Here is a 21,753-nt window from a genome sequence, read left to right as displayed (position 1 = left end):
CCAAACAGTTGCATGCTGGGGTTTCTTTTTATCTATAATATATTCCTCCTCTTCCATTTATTTCCCTGCCTAGCTGCCTATCTGAAACACGATCCCCTGCTCATTTGTGTTTACAAGCAAGGCTGAGGTGACTCAGCGATTGGATAAAAAAAAGAAAAAAAAAGTAAAGGGCAGAAATGACATCGGGATTTAGCCTAAACTGTGGGTGAAAGACATGGTTCCCACCATGTAACATTCACTGAAATCAAAACGTGGACAGTACAATACATGTGTTATTTAAGTAGATAAAGTATTTATCTACTTATATAGGTGTTTTTTATCCCTTGCATAGTATGACTAATCCTACTGCTTTAATGAAGGGCAGTCTTGATTTAAGCAATATATAACATTGGCTGATAATGGATTCTGCTGTATTTTGCACAGAGCTCCCTCAAACTGGAAGACGGCGACAGCGAGGAGTCTTCCGGCCCCCGTAAGGACCGCAGGAAGAATTCCCTCCTGGGGATAGAAGAGGCCCGGCGCCCGAGGCGATCTATGGGGAATAGCGCAGAGGTGTGGGCGAAAATAAATAATGTTATCGCACCAGCAGCGCCCCCTGTGGAGAAGAGCACTCCGGCACAGTCTGCTTATAAGCCAAGACCCTTGGAGAAGCCTGCTGTCTGCATTATGCCTCCTTCCCCAACCAAACCACAACCTCCGGAGGAATGCTCTCCTCCTCCGAGCTCCCCTGTGGATACTGGTGAGAGCTGTCCAGAAGTGCCCTCCCCAGACGCGTCCTCACCGTCTGAACAGTAAGTCACTGCACAGGATTCTGGGAAACTAAACCAGACCTGACCCAACATGATGAAAATGTTTCTAGGGTTTAGCCACCTGCCAGTCATGTGACAGCAGCCCTATCTGGCAAGTTACTCCCAGCCAGCCTGAGGATAGCGATTGTTTTTCCCACTTTCCGCCAATCTATTTTGAATCCGGCTTTAGCAGAGTTCTGTTGCTGGTCAGTAAGATGGCCCCTTTTACTCTTTAGTGAGGTGCGATTTGGAACAGTCGCACTGGAGCCGAATATTGTCATACTGCGCGTTGGAGCTGCGGTGCGACCCAAGAAAGAAGTTGTAGTAATCCCAAAGATCACACACCAACGTCCAGCAGAGGTGGTGGGTGCAGGACCAAGTAGCCAAAGTCCATACAAGTATTATTTTAATAAATGTATTTATTGTATTTATAAAGCGCCAACATATTACCCAGCGCTGGACATTAGTTTTGGTTACAGACAATATTTAGGGGTGACATACAGCAATAAGACAATACAGGAATACATGCAAACCAGATCGCACAGTAGGAGTACAAGGTAATGCTTAGTCACTGGATGGGAGCATGGAGATTAGGCAAGTCAAGTTCACTCAGATCCATAGGATGGGTGTGCGGTAATGGAGGTGAGTGAACAGGTAGGAGACATAAGGAGGAGTACCTTGCCTAAGGCTTACAATCTAGAGAGAGAGATAGGGACACGAAAGGCAGGGGACCAGAGTTTAGCTGCAGGATTAGAGCATTAGTGAGGGGTAGTAGGCTAGAGTGAAAAGGTGAGTTTTGAGGGCCTTCTTAAAGATGTTGAAGGAGGGGGAAACCCTAATGGGGGGGGGGGGGGAGGTAGGGAGTTCAATAGTGTTGGAGCATCTCTTGAGAAGTCCTGGAGGCATCTATGGGATTGGGTGATGCGGGGGGCAGTCAGACGAAGTTCATTGGAAGAGCGGAGTGAGCAGCCAGGTATGGATCTCTGAGTAAGATCACAGATGTAGGTTGGACAGGTTTTGTGGACAGATTTGTAGGTCAGACAGTATCTTGAATCTGATTTTGGACTGGATAGGAAGCCAGTGGAGGGATTCAAGGAGGGGATCCGCCATGGTGGAGCAATGGGAGGAGTGGATAATTCTGGCTGCTGCATTCATGATGGACTGCAGCGGGGCAATTCAGGTCGTAGGGAGACCAGACAGAAGGGCATTGCAGTAGTCAAGGCGGGAAATTATAAGGGCATGGATGAGGAGTTTGGTGGTGGCAGAGATAAGGAAAGGGTGGATCTTACAGATTTTACGGAGGTGGAAGCTGCAGGACTTTGTGAGGTTTTGGATGTGAGGAGTGAAGGAGAGTGCGGGGTCCAGGGTGACACCCAGACAGCGGGCCTCAGAGGTAGGGCGAATAGTAGTGTGGTTAACAGTGACCTGCACATCTGGGAGGTTCATGGATGGCCGGGGTGGGAAGATCATAAGGTCCGCATACCACTCTAACTGGAACTTTCCATTGCTCCATCACCATATACACACAATCGATCGGAAAAAAACAATCGTTTTGGGGCCACACAGGGTCCCCTTTGCCAAGACATGATTGTAACTGTGCTTTGACAAAGGGGACCCTGTGTGGCCCCTGAAACGATTGTCTGTTTTTTGATCGATTGTGTGTATATGGTGCTGGACCAATAAAGTAGAAAACGTGGCACATCCAGAAATACGGCAATAACACACTGCAGCTTCTGCGTTACCCGTAGCACTTCCGACGCGTCGCAGGCAGCGTGTCATGTTCCATTGACCGTAATGGCCAATGCGACAAGCTGTGGCGGAAAATGGTAACGCGATGCGACATAAGTGTAAAAGGTCCCTAATAATTCTGGCTATGTATAATAATATATCCCTAGTTTGGGTGATTGGATTTTTTATGCATATTATGTGGACCATATCATAATTTGCAATGCATAAAGTTTTGTACATCGCACATAAACTACTTTTGCATTATTCATTTTGTGCTACCTGGCTGGCTGGGGTTGCGGTGCTGACTTCCTGTACCTATGTCAGAAACCGCTTGGTTACACTGAATAGCAGTTTGTGAACTGTGCTTGCTAACTCCTCTCCCTATCGCAGTGATCTGCATACTTGGCTCTCCTGCTGTTATGGAACTACAAGTACCACAATGCATTTGCCTTTATGAATCTTTTAGATTGTAGGCTCGCAAGTGCAGGGCTCTCTCCCCCTTTTGTGTCTTGGAAATCATTATACATTTTATTCATCATGTTACTTTTATCACTGTCATTACTAATTCTATATTTTGTATTCTGTATTTTGTATCATTTTTTTGTATTTTGTCACTAATGTATCTTGTATATTGGTGTATACCATTGTCTGTATTATTATCTACCCCATGTTTGTTTCTTACTTTGTACAGCGCCACGGAATATGTTGGCGCTTTATAAATCAATAATAATAACATAGCTCCCAACTGTCCCTTTTTCGAAAGGACAGTCCCTCTTTGAGAGCTCTGTCCCTCTTTCCTCTTCATTTGTCCATCTTTCAGGACTTTATCCCTCTTTCTATGTAAATATATATATTTCTCTACTAACAATTGTGCTTAATTGACTCAAAACTTTGTTCCCATCCTTTAAATTGATCTATTACTAATTTAAAAATGTTAATATGAAGGAAAATGAACCAGGATAGAAAGGACCAGTGTGGTTTGAATTTAAAACTACATATTTTTCTTATGAAATCTTTATGGTATGCGTGACTAGGGGTGTGGTGGGGGCGTGATCAGGGGTGTGGCAGGGACGGGGCTTAAGTGTCCCTCTTTCTCATCTCAAAAAGTTGGGAGGTATGATAATTATGACTGTGGCTGTCGCATTGTGGGACTTGTAGTTCCTCAACAGCTGGAGAGCCAAGTTTGCATCCCATCATTACCCACAGGAGGGAGGAGCTGGTTGTCAGCACCAGCCAGTCTCCTGACAGCACAGAAGGGAGCAGTGGTGGGTGAGGTCAGGTGATTGCTCTGTGCTAGGGTAACAGCTCACACTTTCCTGGCAGCTCAATAGATCTCTGGGTTACATGACTGAAGTTTCCAAAGGGAATTTCCCTGAGATAGCTGCATCAGATATGAAAAATATGCAGGTAATGGCATCATTCCCTATTCAGCTTTAGGCCTCATTCACATCATTCAGCACAGATGGCTGCACGGTCGGAACGCAACGCATACGATTCGCACCACACCTGCGCTACGATTCCCAAAAATGCATGCAGCAGTGCCATAGCGCATCGCACTGCTGCGCAGCACATATGATGGGAATAGTAGAAGGGCTGTCTATGCCTTCCTACCGTTCTTACGTGTCGCACACTATGCGCTCTGCCCAAATGCGCACGTCAGCGCTTATAGTCTGAACGAGCCTTTACAGACGAAATGATGGGGAACGGAGTCTGTAATACGGTAATATGAAGCAAATGTTAAGCAAACCTGAAGCGAAAATAAACTTATGAAATAATGAATTGTATGTGTAGTACAGCTAAGAAATAGGACATTAGTAACAAAGAAAATAGTCTCACATTGTTTTCCAGTACAGGAAGAGTAAAAAAAAAAAAAAAAAAAACTTCAGTTGTTATCTATGCAAAATAGCTTCTCTAAGCAGTCCTGTTTTCTGAAGCGCTTAAACAGGCAAGAAACAGTGAGAGGCAGCTCGAGATAAGGTTTTACTGCAGGAAAGTTCAATGGGTCATTATTTCTGCTTTGTTTTATAGCTTAAAAGACAGAGTGCAGTTTTAAAACTGCAATTGTGACAGTATGATGCAAAAAAAAAAAAGCTATACAACTGAAAATAAATGACTCATTCATGATCACTACACTTACAATTCATTATAACATACGTTTTATTTCGCTTAAGTTTTGCTTTAACGAGGGGTCTGTCTAATGATTTTTTTCTCTTTTTTTGCAGGTCAAGCCCAGAATCCAGCCCAACTGTCAACACCCACAGCAGCATCTGCAACATCTCCTTGTCTAAATCCCCCCCACCACCTGCGTCAGCAGCAGTGGATGCCGACAAGCAGGCCATGGCCACCGACCGCAGCATCTTCAAGTAAGTCATTCTCAGGAAAGATGCCAAGAAATTGAGCACCAAGGTGTCTGTGTGAAAGGTCCTAGGTCGGCAACACTGCTGGGGCAATTACAAAGTCGCCCTCTGCTGGCTGGTTTGGGAAATATAACCGGAATACCACAACAAGAACTGAGGCTGGCACTGTTACAGAGATATTAGGGATGACCAATCTGATGTTAATTAACTTAATTCAGATTTTTTTTTAGCTTGAAATTGTACCACAACTCTCAGAACAGCAGGGTCCATAAAGTTGGTCACACCCAGAGTGCACCTCAAAACTTCTGAAGTCAGAACTTTGTGTCATGCTGCCCCTACCCTTTGGAATTCCCTACCACACCCAGTAAGGACTGCCCCATCTCTGGAGTTATTCATATCCAGACTGAAAAGCCACCTGTTTAGCCTAGAATTTGTGGACTGCTAGAATTCTTCCTCTACACCACAATTTGCCAATTACTGGCTTGAGCCATGCTTATGCGCTTTGAGTCCTACGGGAGAAAAGTGCTTTACAGATGTTTGTTGTTGTTAAGGACCACAGGTGTCCTTTCACAGTTCACCATAGTCATTTGACTACTGTGATTGGCTCTCAGTAATCATGAGGTCAGGAGCCAATGAAATCAGCTCCTGGCCGTAAAACGGGAGCTCTGCTGTCAGAGCGAGCGGGTGCAGCAACGTGAAGGGCAAGAGCGCTGAGACTGCAGGACGTGACTGATTGCAGTCTACTCCCTTTCAAAATAAAAGGGCACAAACAAGGCGTAGATATCAATCGGCGTGGTCCAGAGTCGGTTAACAAAGTAATCACAGTGCCCTGCCCCAATCGTAAATCTAGTGCCTTCTGCAACTACATTTGCGATTAGGTTAAATGAACGGTAATGCATGCAATTCGCATAGCAAACGCATTGCTATGTTGCTGAAAAATCTTCCTGCTGCTTTTTTTTCACATAGGGAAACGCAATCATGCCCGACGATCGCAAGCTTATTCACGGCAAACACAAAAATCACAGCGCACCATCATTTCAATCGCAGTTTTTAGTGTGGTAAAAGGTGGCCACACACGGTACAATAAAATGATCCGATTTTACAGCAATTCGATATGAAAAATTTGTATTTCCTGAAAAATGTAAAGCTTTTTTTATTCAAGAAAGAAATTCGATCGGGTTTCCCGTTTTTATTTGATACAAGTTGATCGGGAGTGGTGGATTTTTATGAAAATTGAATGGTGTGTGGCAGGTTGTCAATTTATTCATGTATACACCCAGGCAATTTTCTCAGAGTTTTCAATCATTTTTTTCATAATTGGGGAATAATTGAACCACACGTGTGTGGTACATTGGTCAGATTTTTGTTACAATCATAAAAGTTGATTGCAACTCTTGAATTGGAAAGATTTTTTTTAAAATTGTATGGTGTGTGGCCACCTTAAAGGGAACCAGAGGTGAGAGGTATATGGAGGCTGCCATATTTATCTCCTTATAAAGAATACAAGTTGCCTGGCTGTCCCCCTGATCCATTGTCTCTAATACGTGTAGCCAAAGACCCTGAATAAGCATACAAATCAGATGTTTCTAACTCAAATGCTTGTTTTACGGTTGTAAGGTTAGAGAAACCGAGAGCCCAATATAGTGTAGTATGTTCAGCATAAAATTAGTAAAGATAATTAGTGAGAAGAGTATACTCACGAACGTGGGTTACCACAAAGGCAACCACTGTATAAGCAGGTGAGGGGATTAGACCTGTCCTCACTCAGGATTAAGAAGTCGCTCTCTGTAGATCAGAAAAGGGGTAGATCACCCCTCCACCAGGGGTGGGCACGGTACAGCAAACGGGGAACAGAGGCGCCAGCAGGGTAAAAGTGGATGAAACCTTTAAAATTTGCTTGGAGGAAGCGGTGGACTTACCTCCATAAAGCAGACACAAAAGACTGTCTGTATAATAGTAATCACATTTATTATATAGTACCCCAAAAGTGCAACGCGTTTCGCAGGCCACGCCCACTACATCAGGCAATAAACGTGGGGACAAACAGAATTTCAGCACCGCTTCCTCCAAGCAAATTTTAAAGGTTTTATCCACTTTTACCCTGCTGGCCCCTCTGTTTACCGTTTGCTGTTTTACGGTTGTGACACTTGTGACACTTTTTATGCCAGAAGATCAACTGGATTGCCAGGAAATTGGTATTGTTTAATAGCAATAACTATGGCAGCTTCCTTATCAAACTCATCTCAAGTTCCCTTTGGTGACCATAGACGATACAATAAAAACATTCGAATTTACTGTTTATTCGATCTAAATGTTCGAATCGAATGAAAGTTGAAAATATTTTTTTTTTTCAAACAAGAAATTTGAACGATTATCCCGTTTTTTTTCTAATCGGAAATGCTGGAAAAATCTTTATATTCGATCTAACGGAATAATCGAACTACATTATCTAATCAAAAAAAGAGAAAATTTGTATCATGTATGGGCACCTTAAGGCTTTCATAAGCACCTCCAGTGTACAGATCAGAGCCGCAGGTATATTGTCTGGCTGCACAGGTATATTTCTTGCCCATCAGCTAGACCAGCCTTTCTCAACCTTTTTACCCTGGAGGAACCCTGCAAACGTTTTTGGATTTTAAGGAACCCCTGCAAATCATTTTTGGATCTCAGGGAACCCCTGCATTTATTTTGCAGGAGGCGTGGACTTCAAAAGTACCGTAGGTGTGGCTGTCAGATACGTCCCATCAGATATTCCCTATCCAGGCAGAAGAAATTGGCGGCGTTGTACCAGGCTACTGTTATCACATGGATAAAGCTGCCTCTCGGCCTGTGAAATTGTTTTCATCCCGTGGTGGGCTCCTCTGAGTGTCCAGTCAGGGGGGATGGGCGCTGAGAGGACTGCCTTTTGTCGTTCTTCGGTTGCCCTGGCAGCGATTGAGGCTTTTTCTCCATTCAGGACCTCTGCGTTGGGCCTGAGGCAGTGGAGGTGAGTTCTGCGTTGTGCAGAGCCTGGATGAGCAGGATATAGGACCTCACCTGTAAGACTACTCCAAGCTCATCGCCTCAGAACCGCTGAGAGGGGCGCAGAGCATTCGCCAAAAGCACAAACATGGTAAGAGATCATTTGTAGCCAGCGGCAAGATCATTTCGGCACGCTGTTGTATAGGGCACACTGCAATACACATGCAAATTATCCCTCACTTTCTACAGCCTAAAGGTGGCTATACCCCATGCAATCAAATCATTTTTCCCATTTTTTGGATCAAAATTATCGATTGTATTAGAATGGAAGAGAAACTTATTTCTTTTTTTTTTTCCAATTGAGTTTTCCGCTGTTTTTCAATTAAAACACCTGATCGTATGTGTTGGGAAAATACAAAAACTTTGTTTTATTCAATTGTTTGATATTTTTGGAAAAAATCATCTGTGTGTGGTAAGTTGATTCAACTTTTCTGATTGTTTGATCAAAGGGAAAAATTGATCAGATTTCTCTGATGGGAAAAAAAAATTGTAAAAAACTGAATTGTGTGTGGGGTCAGTTTTAGAGGGATTGAAGTAATTGATTTTACACTTGTAGCTCTGACACATTTCTGCAGAACTTTCCAGAGAACATCGACCAATTAACCTCGCCGGCTACCAAACAGAAGCAATGCATAAAGGGTTTTGGGAAATGTCTTTTTCAACAGACATGACATCCAGTGATCGGTGGTCGCTGTGGTAGATTTATCAGATTGTAAGCTCCTGGGGCCAAGACTTTATAAAGTGCTGATGGAATGTATCAGTATTCTCTTCATCACGTCTAATTGCCGTGCGCATCATTGTGGTTGGGGCGTTAGAGTGTAAGCTCCTCTGGTACAGAGAGCAGTGGGCGTGGTTCCGTTTTGTTTGTAGAGTGCTACGTAATTTGATAAATCTATAAAATACTAAGTGTGTAAACCTGGAGACATCAGATTGTGAGCTCTTCTGGTGCATGTTCTCAGTACACCACTGCAGTATTATACTCCATGTGACAGTGGTAGGCTGGTCTTAGATTGTAAGCTCTTGTGATGTAAACAGCTCAATGCTTTCTATAATCTTTTTGGAGAGCTGGGAATATTAGAGTGCAAGCTCCTTTGGATATGGACTGATGTAGGCGGTCAATGTCCTCTGTAGAGAGGTGATCTATGTATCATCACAGCTTTACTATGGTAGTGGTTAGAGTGTAAGCTCCTCAGGGCAAACTTATTTTTGTGTGCATGTGTGTATCAATATATCATTAGCTGGGTTATGACAGCGACTTTAGAGTGTGAGCTTTTCAGGATAGAGGACATCCTTGTGATGTCCGCTATCCTTTCTACAAGGCCCCCTTGGCCATGTTGCGAATTGCATTTTCTGAATTCACGTTTCACATCTATTGCATTTCAATGGCATCGCACTTGTGCGTTGTTATGCAAATTTTCACATCCAGTTTTTCTGCTGGAAATAAAGCCTAGATGTATGTTTTTCAAAACAGACATGTAAAACACATATAATGCTAATGAGAATTGTTGCATTCTGAATGCAAAAATGTGCATATGAATGTAAAGTTAAATGCAAATTCATTTAAATTAACTTAAAAAAAAAATCAGAATGTGAAAATTTGCACATATAAAAAAAGTCCAAAAAGCTAAAAAATTATCATATTTAAAAGACCCCTATTGTGAAACATTGTGACATATAAAATACACACATTTCTTCCAGGGTAAAAAAGACACTAAGAATTACTTGTCTGCTATGTTGCTGTCGCTTATTGTAAGCAGTAAAAATCTAACAGATTTTCTAACACCTATTTTTAGCACGTTTTCAATTGCAGAGTACTGAAAAAGTTTTCAATGCAGGATAAAAAATTAACTCCTAGAACAAAACTCGTGAGAAAAATGTAATTGCATATGGGCCCTGATCTCTCAAAATGCTTTGAGGGCTCTTTCACACTAGAGGCTGCGGTAGAAAAGGCTGAAAGTCAGCCTTTTGCTTAACGCCAATACATAGCGTTTTCAAAGCCTTTTGAAAGAGTTTTACAGCCCATATGGAAACGTCCTTTTTTTTTTCTTCTATAAAAATAAGTGAACAAGATAGCTGTAAAACGCTTTGAAAAGGCTTTGAAAACGCTGAAGTTGGCGTTTTCCATTGACTATCATTGAAACGCCAACAGCCAACTTCGGCTGTTAACAGCCCTGAAAAAGCTCCTGGGAGCGTTGAAACGCAACGCTCCAAAACGCCGAGTTAGATGTGAAAGGTAAAATGAAAGTCTATGGACTTTCTTTTACCTAGCAAAACGCCAACTTTGGCCGTGGCGTTAAAACGCCGAAAAATCCCTCTGGTGTGAAAGGGCCCTGAGGGAGAGCATTTGCATAATAAACAGCCTGGGCAAAGGTTCAGTGGGAGGGCAGAGTTATATACCAGTATATACTGTAGCTTAGGAAGTGTTTCTGATGCTGAAACCATAGTTAACATAAAAGTTGGTATCCTGAATGCTTTACTGCATTCTCCTATATGTCACTACAGCGCCTCTTTAAGTGCAACTATTACACCAGAAGTGAACTGAAGGGTTCATTGCACTGACAACACTATTAACCCCCTCCTGACCACCTAACACCGAACGGCGGTGGGAGGGTAGCAGCTACAGGACCACCTAACACCGATTGGCATCAGGTCCTGGAGGCGGAGATTAGCAAGGAAGTTATGGAGCTCAGCTCCGTAAACAGCCTGCCAGCCGCGATCGGAGCTGGCAGGCTGCCCCCCAAAAAAACAGTGTGCAGTGCTGCGATCTAGTGCAGCGCTGTATGGGGGGACAGATGCCACTCAGCTGTCCCCGGGAGTAGCTCACAATCGGATCCCTCTCATACGCTGATACCTATGAGAGGTGATTAAAGTGATTGGGTACTTATCCGTTAGCCGGGCGCATCCTCTAGGTGGCGACAAAACTCCACCAGAGTTACATCTTTCCCTACTATCCATGTCGGCCTGGAGGGGGAATAGTAATTAGCGCCACCTGCCGGATGCGGCTAACGGATAAGTACCAGTGATTGTTTCTCGGGGGGGAAACAAAAATTACAATAAAGTTTAAAAATAAAAATTGACCTCGCAGCAGCAGTCAAATTGCACCGACAGAAAGTTCTGTTAGTGGGAAGAAAAGGAAGTACAATTCATTTGGGTGGTAAGTTTTGTGGCCAAGCAATAATCTGTTAAAGCTGCAGAGTGCAGTAAAAAATGGCCTGGTCACTAGGGGGGGTTTTAGCCTGTGGTCTTCAAGTGGTTAAAATCCTGTGTATGGAGCTGTACCATCCCTAGAAGAACTGGCTACCTTTCTTTCTATTTTTATTTTTCTGTCTGAAATCCTCTCTATTTCTTCTGTCCCTGATTCCCTTCTCTCTCCAGAATCCCCCAAACTGATCCTACATGGTAAGTGACCCCCTGGACAGTGTCTGCACCCCCTAACTTTAGCACTTGTGATTTGTCCCCCCTAATCCCGGCCTCCCCCAGTTCTGTTATGACTCAGTGTGCTGTTTTATTACTGCAGTGGAATCTTTGTCTAATTATATAACTCACGTCATCTGTGATATGTTTTTGTTGCTGTGGTGTCATAACCCGAGTCGTGATATTCGTGGGAAAACCGCCGAAATTCTTCCTTTAGAGCAGTGATAGGCAAACTTGGCTCTGTTAAGGAACTACAAGTCCCATAATGCATTGCAGGAGTCTGGCAGTCACAGTCATGATTCATAAAGGCAAACGCATTGTGGGACTTGTAGTTCCTTAACAGCTGGAGAACCAAGTTTGCCTACCACTGCTTTAGAGTGCTCTAGATTACATCCGTGTGGCCTTCTAGGACTTGTAGTTCTTCAGCGGTTAGAGAGAGCGATATTAACCAATTCCACTTAAAGAGAACCTGTCACTTAAAGAGTAACTGTCAGGCTGCAGAAGCTAATTTAAACCTCTAGTCTCCTGTGTTAAACAGTTTAGAAGGAAGCCAAAAAGACATTACTGAAGATAAAGATCTCTCTTACCTTTGATGTGTGCTTATCAGAAAGGCTTAGACCTAAGCAGGACGCAAGCCGCATAACATACTGCAAAGCATTCTGGGGCCCTCCCCTCGGCTGCTAAGGAGAAGACAGGATCAAGTTTCAGCAGCTTCTAAAACTCAGTCCAGCCACAGCACAGATAAATCTCGGGGCAGAGTACACTGCAGGAGTCCGCTATTGTTCCTAGCCACATGGCTCATTAATATTCACTGCAAACTAGTGTTATTCAGTATGAGCTGTTCTGTGATCAGGAAGCAGGCAGGACATGACGACACATTTGGCTTCACAAACATGGAACCTGCCATGAGCTGTCAGGAGCATCATTCTCTGCATATACTATATACAAATTCTGTGAAATCCAAACGTGGACAGTGAAATGCATATGTAATGTAAGTACAGCCAATCTTTAGCTACTAATATATGTGTTTATTTTCTCTGAGACCCTATACCTAACAGCTCCTCTTTAAAGAGAAGCTGTCACTAACAGAAAGTCTACACTGAAATATCAGCAAGAGTTATATTACTTTTTATTTACATCTCATATCTTTTATGAGACATAAGGTGGCTATACATTGAGCGATGTCGAATTGACCATCTTTGTGGATCGAGCAGGATGCAAGATCTTGGTGAACTGCACAGGAATCAGCTACTGTTCACATATCAATCGATTGACTCTGATCGATTTTTGCATTCAGAGCTTGGAGACACAACATTGGTCAGATCGAATGTGAAGGTGAATGGGATAGGACATAGTTTGTCGTGTGTGGGCCACTAGTTGATCAACTTTCGATCAACCAAACTGAGGTCGATCGTCCAATAAAGTCGATCCCTTTGTCGATTGAATCACAATCGCTAGATGTATGGCTCCCTTTAGGAAATATATAAAGTGGACTAAAGCAATCAGAAAAAACATCTTCTTCTATTAATATTATAAAGTGCCGTTTTTTCAGAAACCTGGTACTAGGAGCCTCGCCCCAGAATTGGGTATACTGGCATATTCCATTAGCTTCCCATATCTTGCATTGCGCACCCCAGCACACAGTCTTTCACACCTTGCACGTGCGTCTGTGTTGGTCGCATAGGATACGCAGGAGGCTTTCTAAACCATGGCGGTGTATGGGCGGATACCGCTCGTGATTGGAGCATGCTTTTCTTACTTACCCACTAGTGCCAAATACGTGTGTGGCGTGTGACATGTCCTGATCAGCCGTTAACCCATTCTTCCCACAGGGATGACAGGAATAATCATGTCTATGGAGACAAACCTATCCTGAAAAAGTTTGAGTAAGTACCACCTGATGTGCCAGACATCTGTGGACAGTGTTGGTCGCCATTTTGTCTGCTAGTATTCATGTGTTCCTCGATCTGTACTGTTATCTACTGTGTATATGATTTCTGAATGAACCAATGAAATATCTGCTTTTTCATTTTAATGACAGGTACACTACATAGAATAAGAGTGCTGACACATGTAGGTGCAGTTATCTGCTTGTCTCCCAAGTGCATCAAAAAGTTAGATCTGGATACAGATATCTGTCCACGGCGGCCTAGTGCCCCCCTCCCCTCCCCCAATCCACGCTGGTAGTTGTAGCCAATAAGTGATGTCATCTCATGCTTACCGGAAGAAGCCAACATGTAGATTAGGAGGTGGAGCCTTTTGGTGACAGGGGTGGGGCTTCTGAATTGCAATACTGACATAACACTCATATGCCTGCAGTACATAGAGGGGTTAGCCGTTCGTGTGCTACAATAAGATAAATTGCTCTACATTTTTTAATTGGTCTTTTTAACAGTCTGATATAGAGTTTATACGACTCAGCCCTCTACAATTATGATCCTGAAAATATAGTGTAAAGCTGTGTACAAACACAAGATTTTTATTGGTCAATTGTCAGCTCTATAGATTGTTCATGGAAAGATCGTTCTGAAATCTAGTGTGATTAGCGGTGTCTTCAACCTCATGGACGTCATGGATGGTCTGTCATGCATGATTATTATAAAAACTTAACAAGGGGTCTTATGTTACCCCACTTCAGAAAAAAAAAACTGTCTCCGCCCTGTAGGAGGGATCTACCAGCTTTCTGTCAGAGCAGGGAGCGAAGGTATTTTTTTCTAGATCCAAAAAGTAAAATATATTCATTTTACCAGAGCTATTCATTAAAGAGGAACTTTGTGCTCTCAAAACTGTGCTTTCCTTGCAGCAGGGTTAGTGGGACAGGTTGATGCAGGTTTCCTGTACAAGCTCTTTGTTGGACATAGGACTACATGTCCCAGTATCCCTAGCAGTGACTGTTTGCTGCTAATCCTCACTGACAGTGCTGAATGCATAGACATAGCTGATGTTCGTTTGTAGCTGTGTCAGCCATTGAGTGACCACAGAAGGAGCAAAATCACAGTAGCTCCCTCCCATTGTCATCCTTACACATGAAGTGTGGCCATTTTGTATTTTGGCAGCAACAAGAGGATACCACGAGTAGAACAATAACGTCCCTTAAGTTTACACATATATGGGGGATACAGAATGTCTCTCTTAACGTTTTGCTTTAGAGATCACAGATGTTTTCTCCGTACCGAGTGGGAGAGTAATAGAACCTCTGTTTTACCTCAGAAACCGTTTCCTGGAGAACCTGGCAGCTGCAGAGCTGGAGAAGATGTCCGCCTTGTCTAAAGGAAGACAGGAGATTCTGGCGGAAGCCGTGCGTAACGGCGGTGAATCGGGGGATGAATCGCCCACCGAGCAGCCTGAGGACAGCGCAGCGGTCAGTGAGTTTGGGGAGCAAAATGAAGGTAAGTCACTTTCACGCATGCTTACACACGCTTCAGCATGTAAAGGGAAGCTATTGCTAGTCATATGATGTGGACTGTATGTAGCATATGCCTTATTACCACTTCAGTGTTTTGTTAGAATAATACCCATTGGGTGTTCATCTCATGAGTACCACACATTAAAATGATAAAAGTACCGGTCTAGCATAAACCTGTATCTATAGTGATATAGCACCAGAGGTCAAGGCAGCCATGTTGTTTTGGCGACAGCACTAAAAAGAAGTGGTCTATGGTAGCAGAGAAGCAGAGACTATATGGCAGCCATGTTGTATTGGCGAAAGAACAGACTATACGGCAGCCATGCTGTATTGGTGAGAGCACAGACTATACGGCAGCCATGTTGTATTGGTTAGAGCACAGACTATACGGCAGCCATGTTGTATTGGTGAGAGCACAGACTATACGGCAGCCATGTTGTATTGGTTAGAGCACAGACTATACGGCAGCCATGTTGTATTGGTGAGAGCACAGACTATACGGCAGCCATGTTGTATTGGTGAGAGCACAGAAACAGAGACGATGGCAGCCATGTTGTATTGGTGCCATTTTGCATTGGTGACAACACAGTAACAGAAACTAAGCTGGCCATGTGCTAAAAGCAGATCTAACCAAATCATTGTTGTCTCTATGAATTGTATGCCAAGCGGCCATATTCCGTCTGAGGCTAATAACCTAGAGGCCATTTTCTATATAATAAAGGGTCATTTCAGAATCACATATATTAACACCAGTTATGAGCACACTGCATAGTTATTTATTCTCAGAAAAGCCACAGACTCAGAGTATTGTATACTGAACATAGTGGGGATGGCAGAGATCAGCACACCCTGCAGCTACTTTACCATCACTATAGACACAAATTAACAACTTATACTGTGCTTACTAAGAAGACATAACTGTATACTAAAATTGAAAAAGGCACCCATATTGCAGTATTGTTTAGGGCCCTGATTTTCGACATTGTATGTACTCCCGTGTGTAACTACATTAACACTTTAAAAAAACGTTCTCACCACTGTCTGAATTAGTGATGGTCATGCTTAGGAGAACCCACGGAGAAGCATGTGATTAGTTTGATCAGCTGATAGATTTGCAAAGCTCTGATTTGCTGTGATCACATCCTGCTTTTAGCACATGATCATGACTAGCAAATCAGAGACTTGTGTATCTATCACCTGACCAAACTGATCACATGCTTCTCCATGAGTTCCCCTAGACATGACTATCATTAGTTTGCATTGATACTAAGAGTGGATAGTTTCCCTTTGGCTTATTTTGCATTGTACATGGCTGCGTGATTGGACATGGCTAGCTGTGTGCCCATCCTCTGCCTGCATGCTTAGCTCTTACTTACTACGCTTATTTACCTAGCATGTCTGATGTATTATATGATCGTCCCTTATGCATGTTCCCCAACCACCCACACAGATCTGTAGTTTATGCTCCCCATCACATGCATGCGCTTGTATCACATGTATTGCATGCACTCAGAGCAGCCTCATGTAATCCCTGCCTGGGACCTGCATGCGCTTCGTAGCTCCGCCTCTGTTTACGGGCGGCCCGGGTAATGACACACCCCTCTGTTGGATGCAGGAAAGGGGGATCTCAGTGAGAAGGAAGAGAAAAATGAAAGTGTGAATGAGAAAGAGTTGTGTTCGGGGTCCAGCGATTCTTCCGCCAGCAGCACCCTGGAGAGGGAGGAGCGAGGAGAGAAGGAGGAGCCGGAATCTGAGCCAGGCAAGCACTCCCACCCACCTTTCTCTCACACACATACACACAAACTCATCGGGTCCAAACATCAGTCACATGACCCGGTGTTTCCACACAATGTCAAAATAAAGGTTTACTTGCACGCTAAAGGTGTCCATACATTTAAAGCAGTTTTAAACTCTCACAAAATATTCAATAAAAATGTGCTTTTCTACTTTTTATAACCCATACAATTATCATATTTGCTTTTGTGCAAAATTATTATTATTTATTTAGAAATAAGTTCCCAAAGTTCAGTTTATTTACTTTGAAAGCTGCTGGTGCATTTTATTCATAACTGTTGTATTTCTGTTGTAAATGCCCCCAGTAATGATTTCTGAGCAGTGTTTCAGTTCAGGACTCATTAGCAGAAGTTTCTGCACAGTCAGAGAATGTTTACTTAATTGTATCAAGTGAAGAATGTAAACACAAGATAAGGTTATCACCAGTTTGGATGCAGCTGCCCCAGCAGGATAAAAAGTCAGTCCTGTGATTTAACCCTTTGAATGCTTTTACTTTTAAAAAAAATTGTGTTAGCATATTATATGCTGTAAATAATCTTTTAGAGCAAAGAAGAAATGCTGAGTTTCATTCCACTTTAACAATGTGTGAGCAGATCGTCCAAGGGACAGATCTCTATCTGATCGCAGAGAGATCTGTTGTCTGCCTATACACTTTTAGGCTGATTCCTGATGCCCGGAATCGGCCATAACAGCCACGCACGTGATCAATGACGTCAGACTGAGATTGTCCAGCTTGCACGATCATTGGTCGAATCGTTGATTGAGCATGTTTGTTGCAGCATAGCTTGTCAGCCATAAAATCAAATTCCATTTACCCACTGCTCTGTGTTTATTATGTAGTCTGAATCCTGACCCTGCATTGCAAGCATTCCAATATAATCATAAATACGTCGTCTATTATTAATAAATACTGTCAGCCTGGCTCTATTCTGGTAATTTGCCAGGGAGAGCGAAGCTTATCTCCCCTCCCACATTCCTGCTCCTCACTGATTGGCTGAGGGCAGTTCAGTGTGACCGAAGGCTGAGAAGGGAAATACACCTCACCCCTCTGCAGAAGCTGCTTAAATACCATCTGTGCTGAGCTCACATGTGCTTACAAAGCAAGCCAGATATGACGGTGCAGTTTCTAGTACGGAGCACAGTTGGGAGGAGGGCTGGCAATGCATAAACCATTTCAGGCAGAGGAGAAAAAAAGAGTAAGGTAGAATATGACATCAGGATTAGCTTCAGATGCAGTAAAGATGGAAAATACCTGGAACAGTTTTCTCTTTATTTACTATATAGAATTCACGGAAATCAAAATGTGGACAGTGCAATAAATCTGTTATGTAAGCAGGACAAGTACAGTATTTATCCACTTATATATGTTTTTTTCCTGGGTGTCTTGCTGCTTTAAAAAGTATATATTTTTTTTATAACTTTTTTTTTTTGTACTAAGTTTTTTTTTTTTTTTTATTGAGGACAGCAATAAATCTAATGACTTAGAATTAGAAAGCATGACGGGTATAATAAAGAACAAGTCACCAACCAGGTCATGGGATGACAATACAGTGATGCGTCTGTAATACAAAATCCAGCATTGGTATCAAGTCCTCAAGGGGATTTTTCAGTTATTTGAGTCCTGCTGGGGACCGTGTCTACAAGTTAGCACCACAGTATTAGGGAATCTTATCCTATACTTTCAGTACATATAACCATAACCAACAGGGGGCAGGATTTAAAAACAAAAACAATTTGACCTAACATTGAGCCAATTAGGTTGACTCAGTGAACGGAATACTAAGAAGTGGTTAAAGAAACCATGACCAAGGATTGAACTTTATCCCAATCCGTAACTGTTATCCCCTTTTCCACGAGAAATCTTTTCCTTTTCACAAACAGATCATCAGGGGGCTCTGTATGGCTGATATTGTGTGGAAACCCCTCCTACAGTGTGATGTCAGGACTATGGTGCTGACATCACACTGTGGGAGCTTTGTTGCATTGTGGCCAGAAATGCAAGCAGCAGCTACTTCCATTGACATTACCTGCCAGCAATAAAAATGTCACCCTGTGATAAATGTCAGAATGTAAATCGGGGAGAGGAAAGATTTTGCAATGGGCAAACACTGACTAAATAATTTATACATAAAAATGTAAAAATGAATTCTTTTCACTGCAGTTTCTCTTTAAAGAGGTGCTTTAGCCTACACAAACATACTGTCATTAAGTTACATTAGTTATGTTAATTAAAATAGATAATATAATCTCTTAGCCACCCTGTTTTAAAAGAACAGGCACATGTTTGATTTCATGAGGGCAGCCATCGTTTTGCATGAGGCACAGTTCCAACTGGCTTGTGTCCTGATCACCCCTCCCAGTTGCTAGGCAATGAGAACATCATCAGAAATCCCATTATGCTTTGCACAGCATCAGGGGAAAAATGTCCGGGCAGTTCTCTTTTTTGGGGCGGAGCTTAGCTTCTGTGCAGCTAAAAATGAGGCTTGGATAAGAAAAACAGTTCTGATGCTGTGAAACTGTTAAACACCAAGCCTTTTCAGTGCTGTTGAGTAGATTTTGAGTCTGGAGGTTCACTTTAAGACAGCCATACATCACTCGACTTGGCTGCTGATGGACCATCCGATTCGCTAATTATCAAATCAGATGAAAATCTGTGCTGACAAGCATGCCCGATGGGCGATGCGGCAGCTTTCAGGCTGAAATTGGTTGCATGTATCAATCGTACATGCTGGTAAATCTCGGGATGGCATGCTCCATCTGGTGCACGGCGGTAACAGCATGTGATATCTGGATGAGCTGCTGGTGTGTAGCACGTGGCGTGTGTGACAACACACGTGTCGTGTCCTAAACACCGGCAACGTGTGAGACACAAATGGAGGAAGCTAAAGATTGATGGGCACTGCGGCGGATAAATGCCTGCATGGGGGACACATTTACACTAGGGGGCGTCGGCGTCACAAGGCCGATTCCCAAGAGAATTTATGGGGACATCGATCAGGAATTGGTCTGCGGTGTATGGGCAGACGACAGATCTCTCTCTGAAATTCTACACATAATTAACCCTATAAGGAAAGTTGAGAAAACATAACTTTTAATGGACATAGTTAAAAACTGAGCTGCAGTATTATATTGAAACTAATTGATCAAAACGAGGAACAGGATCAAGGTTTGTTTTGGATCCCCATATACTTGCAATGCTTGGTGAAAGTGGTTTGGCTCACCCCGAGCTGCTTGGTTATTCTCTCATATACTTGCAGTAAGAAACGTCTAGTGGGACCAGGATCACTGTGCCCTTGCTATTTACATCAGCCAAGCCAACCCAACATGTTTCACCCCCTCAAAGGGATGCTTCGTCAGGGGAACAAAGTGCCCAGTACTAAGGATGCAAGTGCAGAGGAAGGCGAAAAAAAACCCACAAGGCATGGTCCAATTAGCCCCTAAAGGGAAAAATTCCTTCCCGACTCCGGATGGCAATCAGATAAAATCCCTGGATCAACATCATTAGGCATTACCAATTACTAGGTAATGCCTAATGATGTTGATCCAGGGATTTTATCTGATTGCCATCCGGAGTCGGGAAGGAATTTTTCCCTTTTGGGGCTAATTGGACCATGCCTTGTAAGGGTTTTTTCGCCTTCTTCTGGATCAACAGGGATATGTGAGGGAGCAGGCTGGAGTTGTACTTTGTACTAGTTGAACTCGATGGACGTACTGTATGTCTTTTTTTAACCATAATAACTATGTAACTATAGTGCAAAAACCGTATTCAAATATACTGTACATTTCAAGAGAGACACAATCGATCAGAGCGACATGCTCTCTTGCTGTAACAGCAACCCGGCTGCTGTTAGAGCAAGAGAGCATGTCGCTCATCACATTGGCGCTCTCTAGTTGCAGTCATCACATTGGTAAAACCTCCCCAAACCAACCCACCACCCATCCTATCTGCTTAGTAAGCAGCCAATCCCTCTACAAAGCCAAACACAGCTTTCAGCTGTTAAATACAAAATGACCTTTCTGCCCTGAATGGTTTACAAACTGTTCAGTAGCCTCCTTGGAGCTCAGTAAGGCGCACCTGGTTAGGTAGTCCTTGCCGGGGCACTTTTCTTGCAGGTCCACCATTCCTGCTAAACAGAATCTCCAACAAAGTAGAAAAAGGCACTCCATAGGCTTCAAACTTGCATTTGTGGTTCATTAGAGCTTGGACACATACATGTTACGGGTCACCTGACCCTTCCTCAAGTGTACCACCACCCTCAACTCCACCCCATATATAGGACTACCTCAACAGGAAGTCCCACCCAAGTGTATCCCATGACATGTAAACACAGATAAACAATATCTACCATTCCTAAACGGAACTACTCTACCGTCTACCCTGCAATAAACAGTGGAGGAGTCCCAGTGGTTGGGACTTCCTGTTGAGGTAGTCCTATATATGGGGTGGAGTTGAGGGTGGTGGTACACTTGAGGAAGGGTCAAGTGACCTGTAACATGTATGTGTCCAAGCTCTAATGAACCACAAACGCAAGTTTGAAACCTGTAGTGTGCCTTTTTCTACTTTTTTGATGGTTTACAACCTGTTTCTGGAGCAGTAGGCATTAGTTCCTTTGGTTCCTTCCCCATCCCACTCTGTAAAGTGTTGCAGAAAATGTTAGCGCTACATAAATCGATAATAATAATGTAGGACATTAGACTATGATAAGATTAGATTGTGAGCTTCTCTGAAAATAGTGACATGACTATGTACTCTGTAAAGTGCTGCAGATGTTTTCAGTGCTATATAAATACATAATAATAATATGGTAAGACATTACACTATGACTATGGTAGGGATTAGATTGTGAGCTCCTCTAAGGGACAGTTAGTGACATGACTATGTACTCTGTAAAGTGCTGCAGATGTTGTCAGTGCTATATAAATACATAATAATAATATGGTAAGACATTACACTATGACTATGGTAGGGATTAGATTGTGAGCTCCTCTAAGGGACAGTTAGTGACATGACTATGTACTCTGTAAAGTGCTGCAGATGTTGTCAGTGCTATATAAATACATAATAATAATATGGTAAGACATTACACTATGACTATGGTAGGGATTAGATTGTGAGCTCCTCTAAGGGACAGTTAGTGACATGACTATGTACTCTGTAAAGTGCTGCAGATGTTGTCAGTGCTATATAAATACATAATAATAATATGGTAAGACATTACACTATGACTATGGTAGGATTAGATTG

The 21,753-nt window shown here is 42.9% G+C and overlaps 1 protein-coding gene across 3 annotated transcripts in view; it reads left to right on the top strand.

The window, feature by feature from the left end:
* FHOD1 (formin homology 2 domain containing 1) overlaps nt 1–21,753 on the top strand; it is a 281,432-nt gene that overhangs the window by 224,331 nt on the left and 35,348 nt on the right. Inside the window, exons 10-15 of one of the 3 annotated variants that reach the window (XM_068261735.1) lie at nt 424–791; nt 4,739–4,879; nt 11,270–11,293; nt 13,141–13,194; nt 14,519–14,697; nt 16,330–16,473. In XM_068261735.1, coding sequence (XP_068117836.1) covers nt 424–791; nt 4,739–4,879; nt 11,270–11,293; nt 13,141–13,194; nt 14,519–14,697; nt 16,330–16,473 — 910 coding nt within the window. The remainder of the gene's footprint in view (nt 1–423; nt 792–4,738; nt 4,880–11,269; nt 11,294–13,140; nt 13,195–14,518; nt 14,698–16,329; nt 16,474–21,753) is intronic. The other 2 variants (XM_068261737.1, XM_068261736.1) reach the window with 2 other exon arrangements.

The sequence above is a fragment of the Hyperolius riggenbachi genome, chromosome 11 (assembly GCF_040937935.1).
Source record: "Hyperolius riggenbachi isolate aHypRig1 chromosome 11, aHypRig1.pri, whole genome shotgun sequence".
NCBI lineage: Eukaryota > Metazoa > Chordata > Amphibia > Anura > Hyperoliidae > Hyperolius > Hyperolius riggenbachi.
Note: the sequence above shows the minus strand (reverse complement) of the source record. Positions and strands in the feature narration are given on the sequence as shown.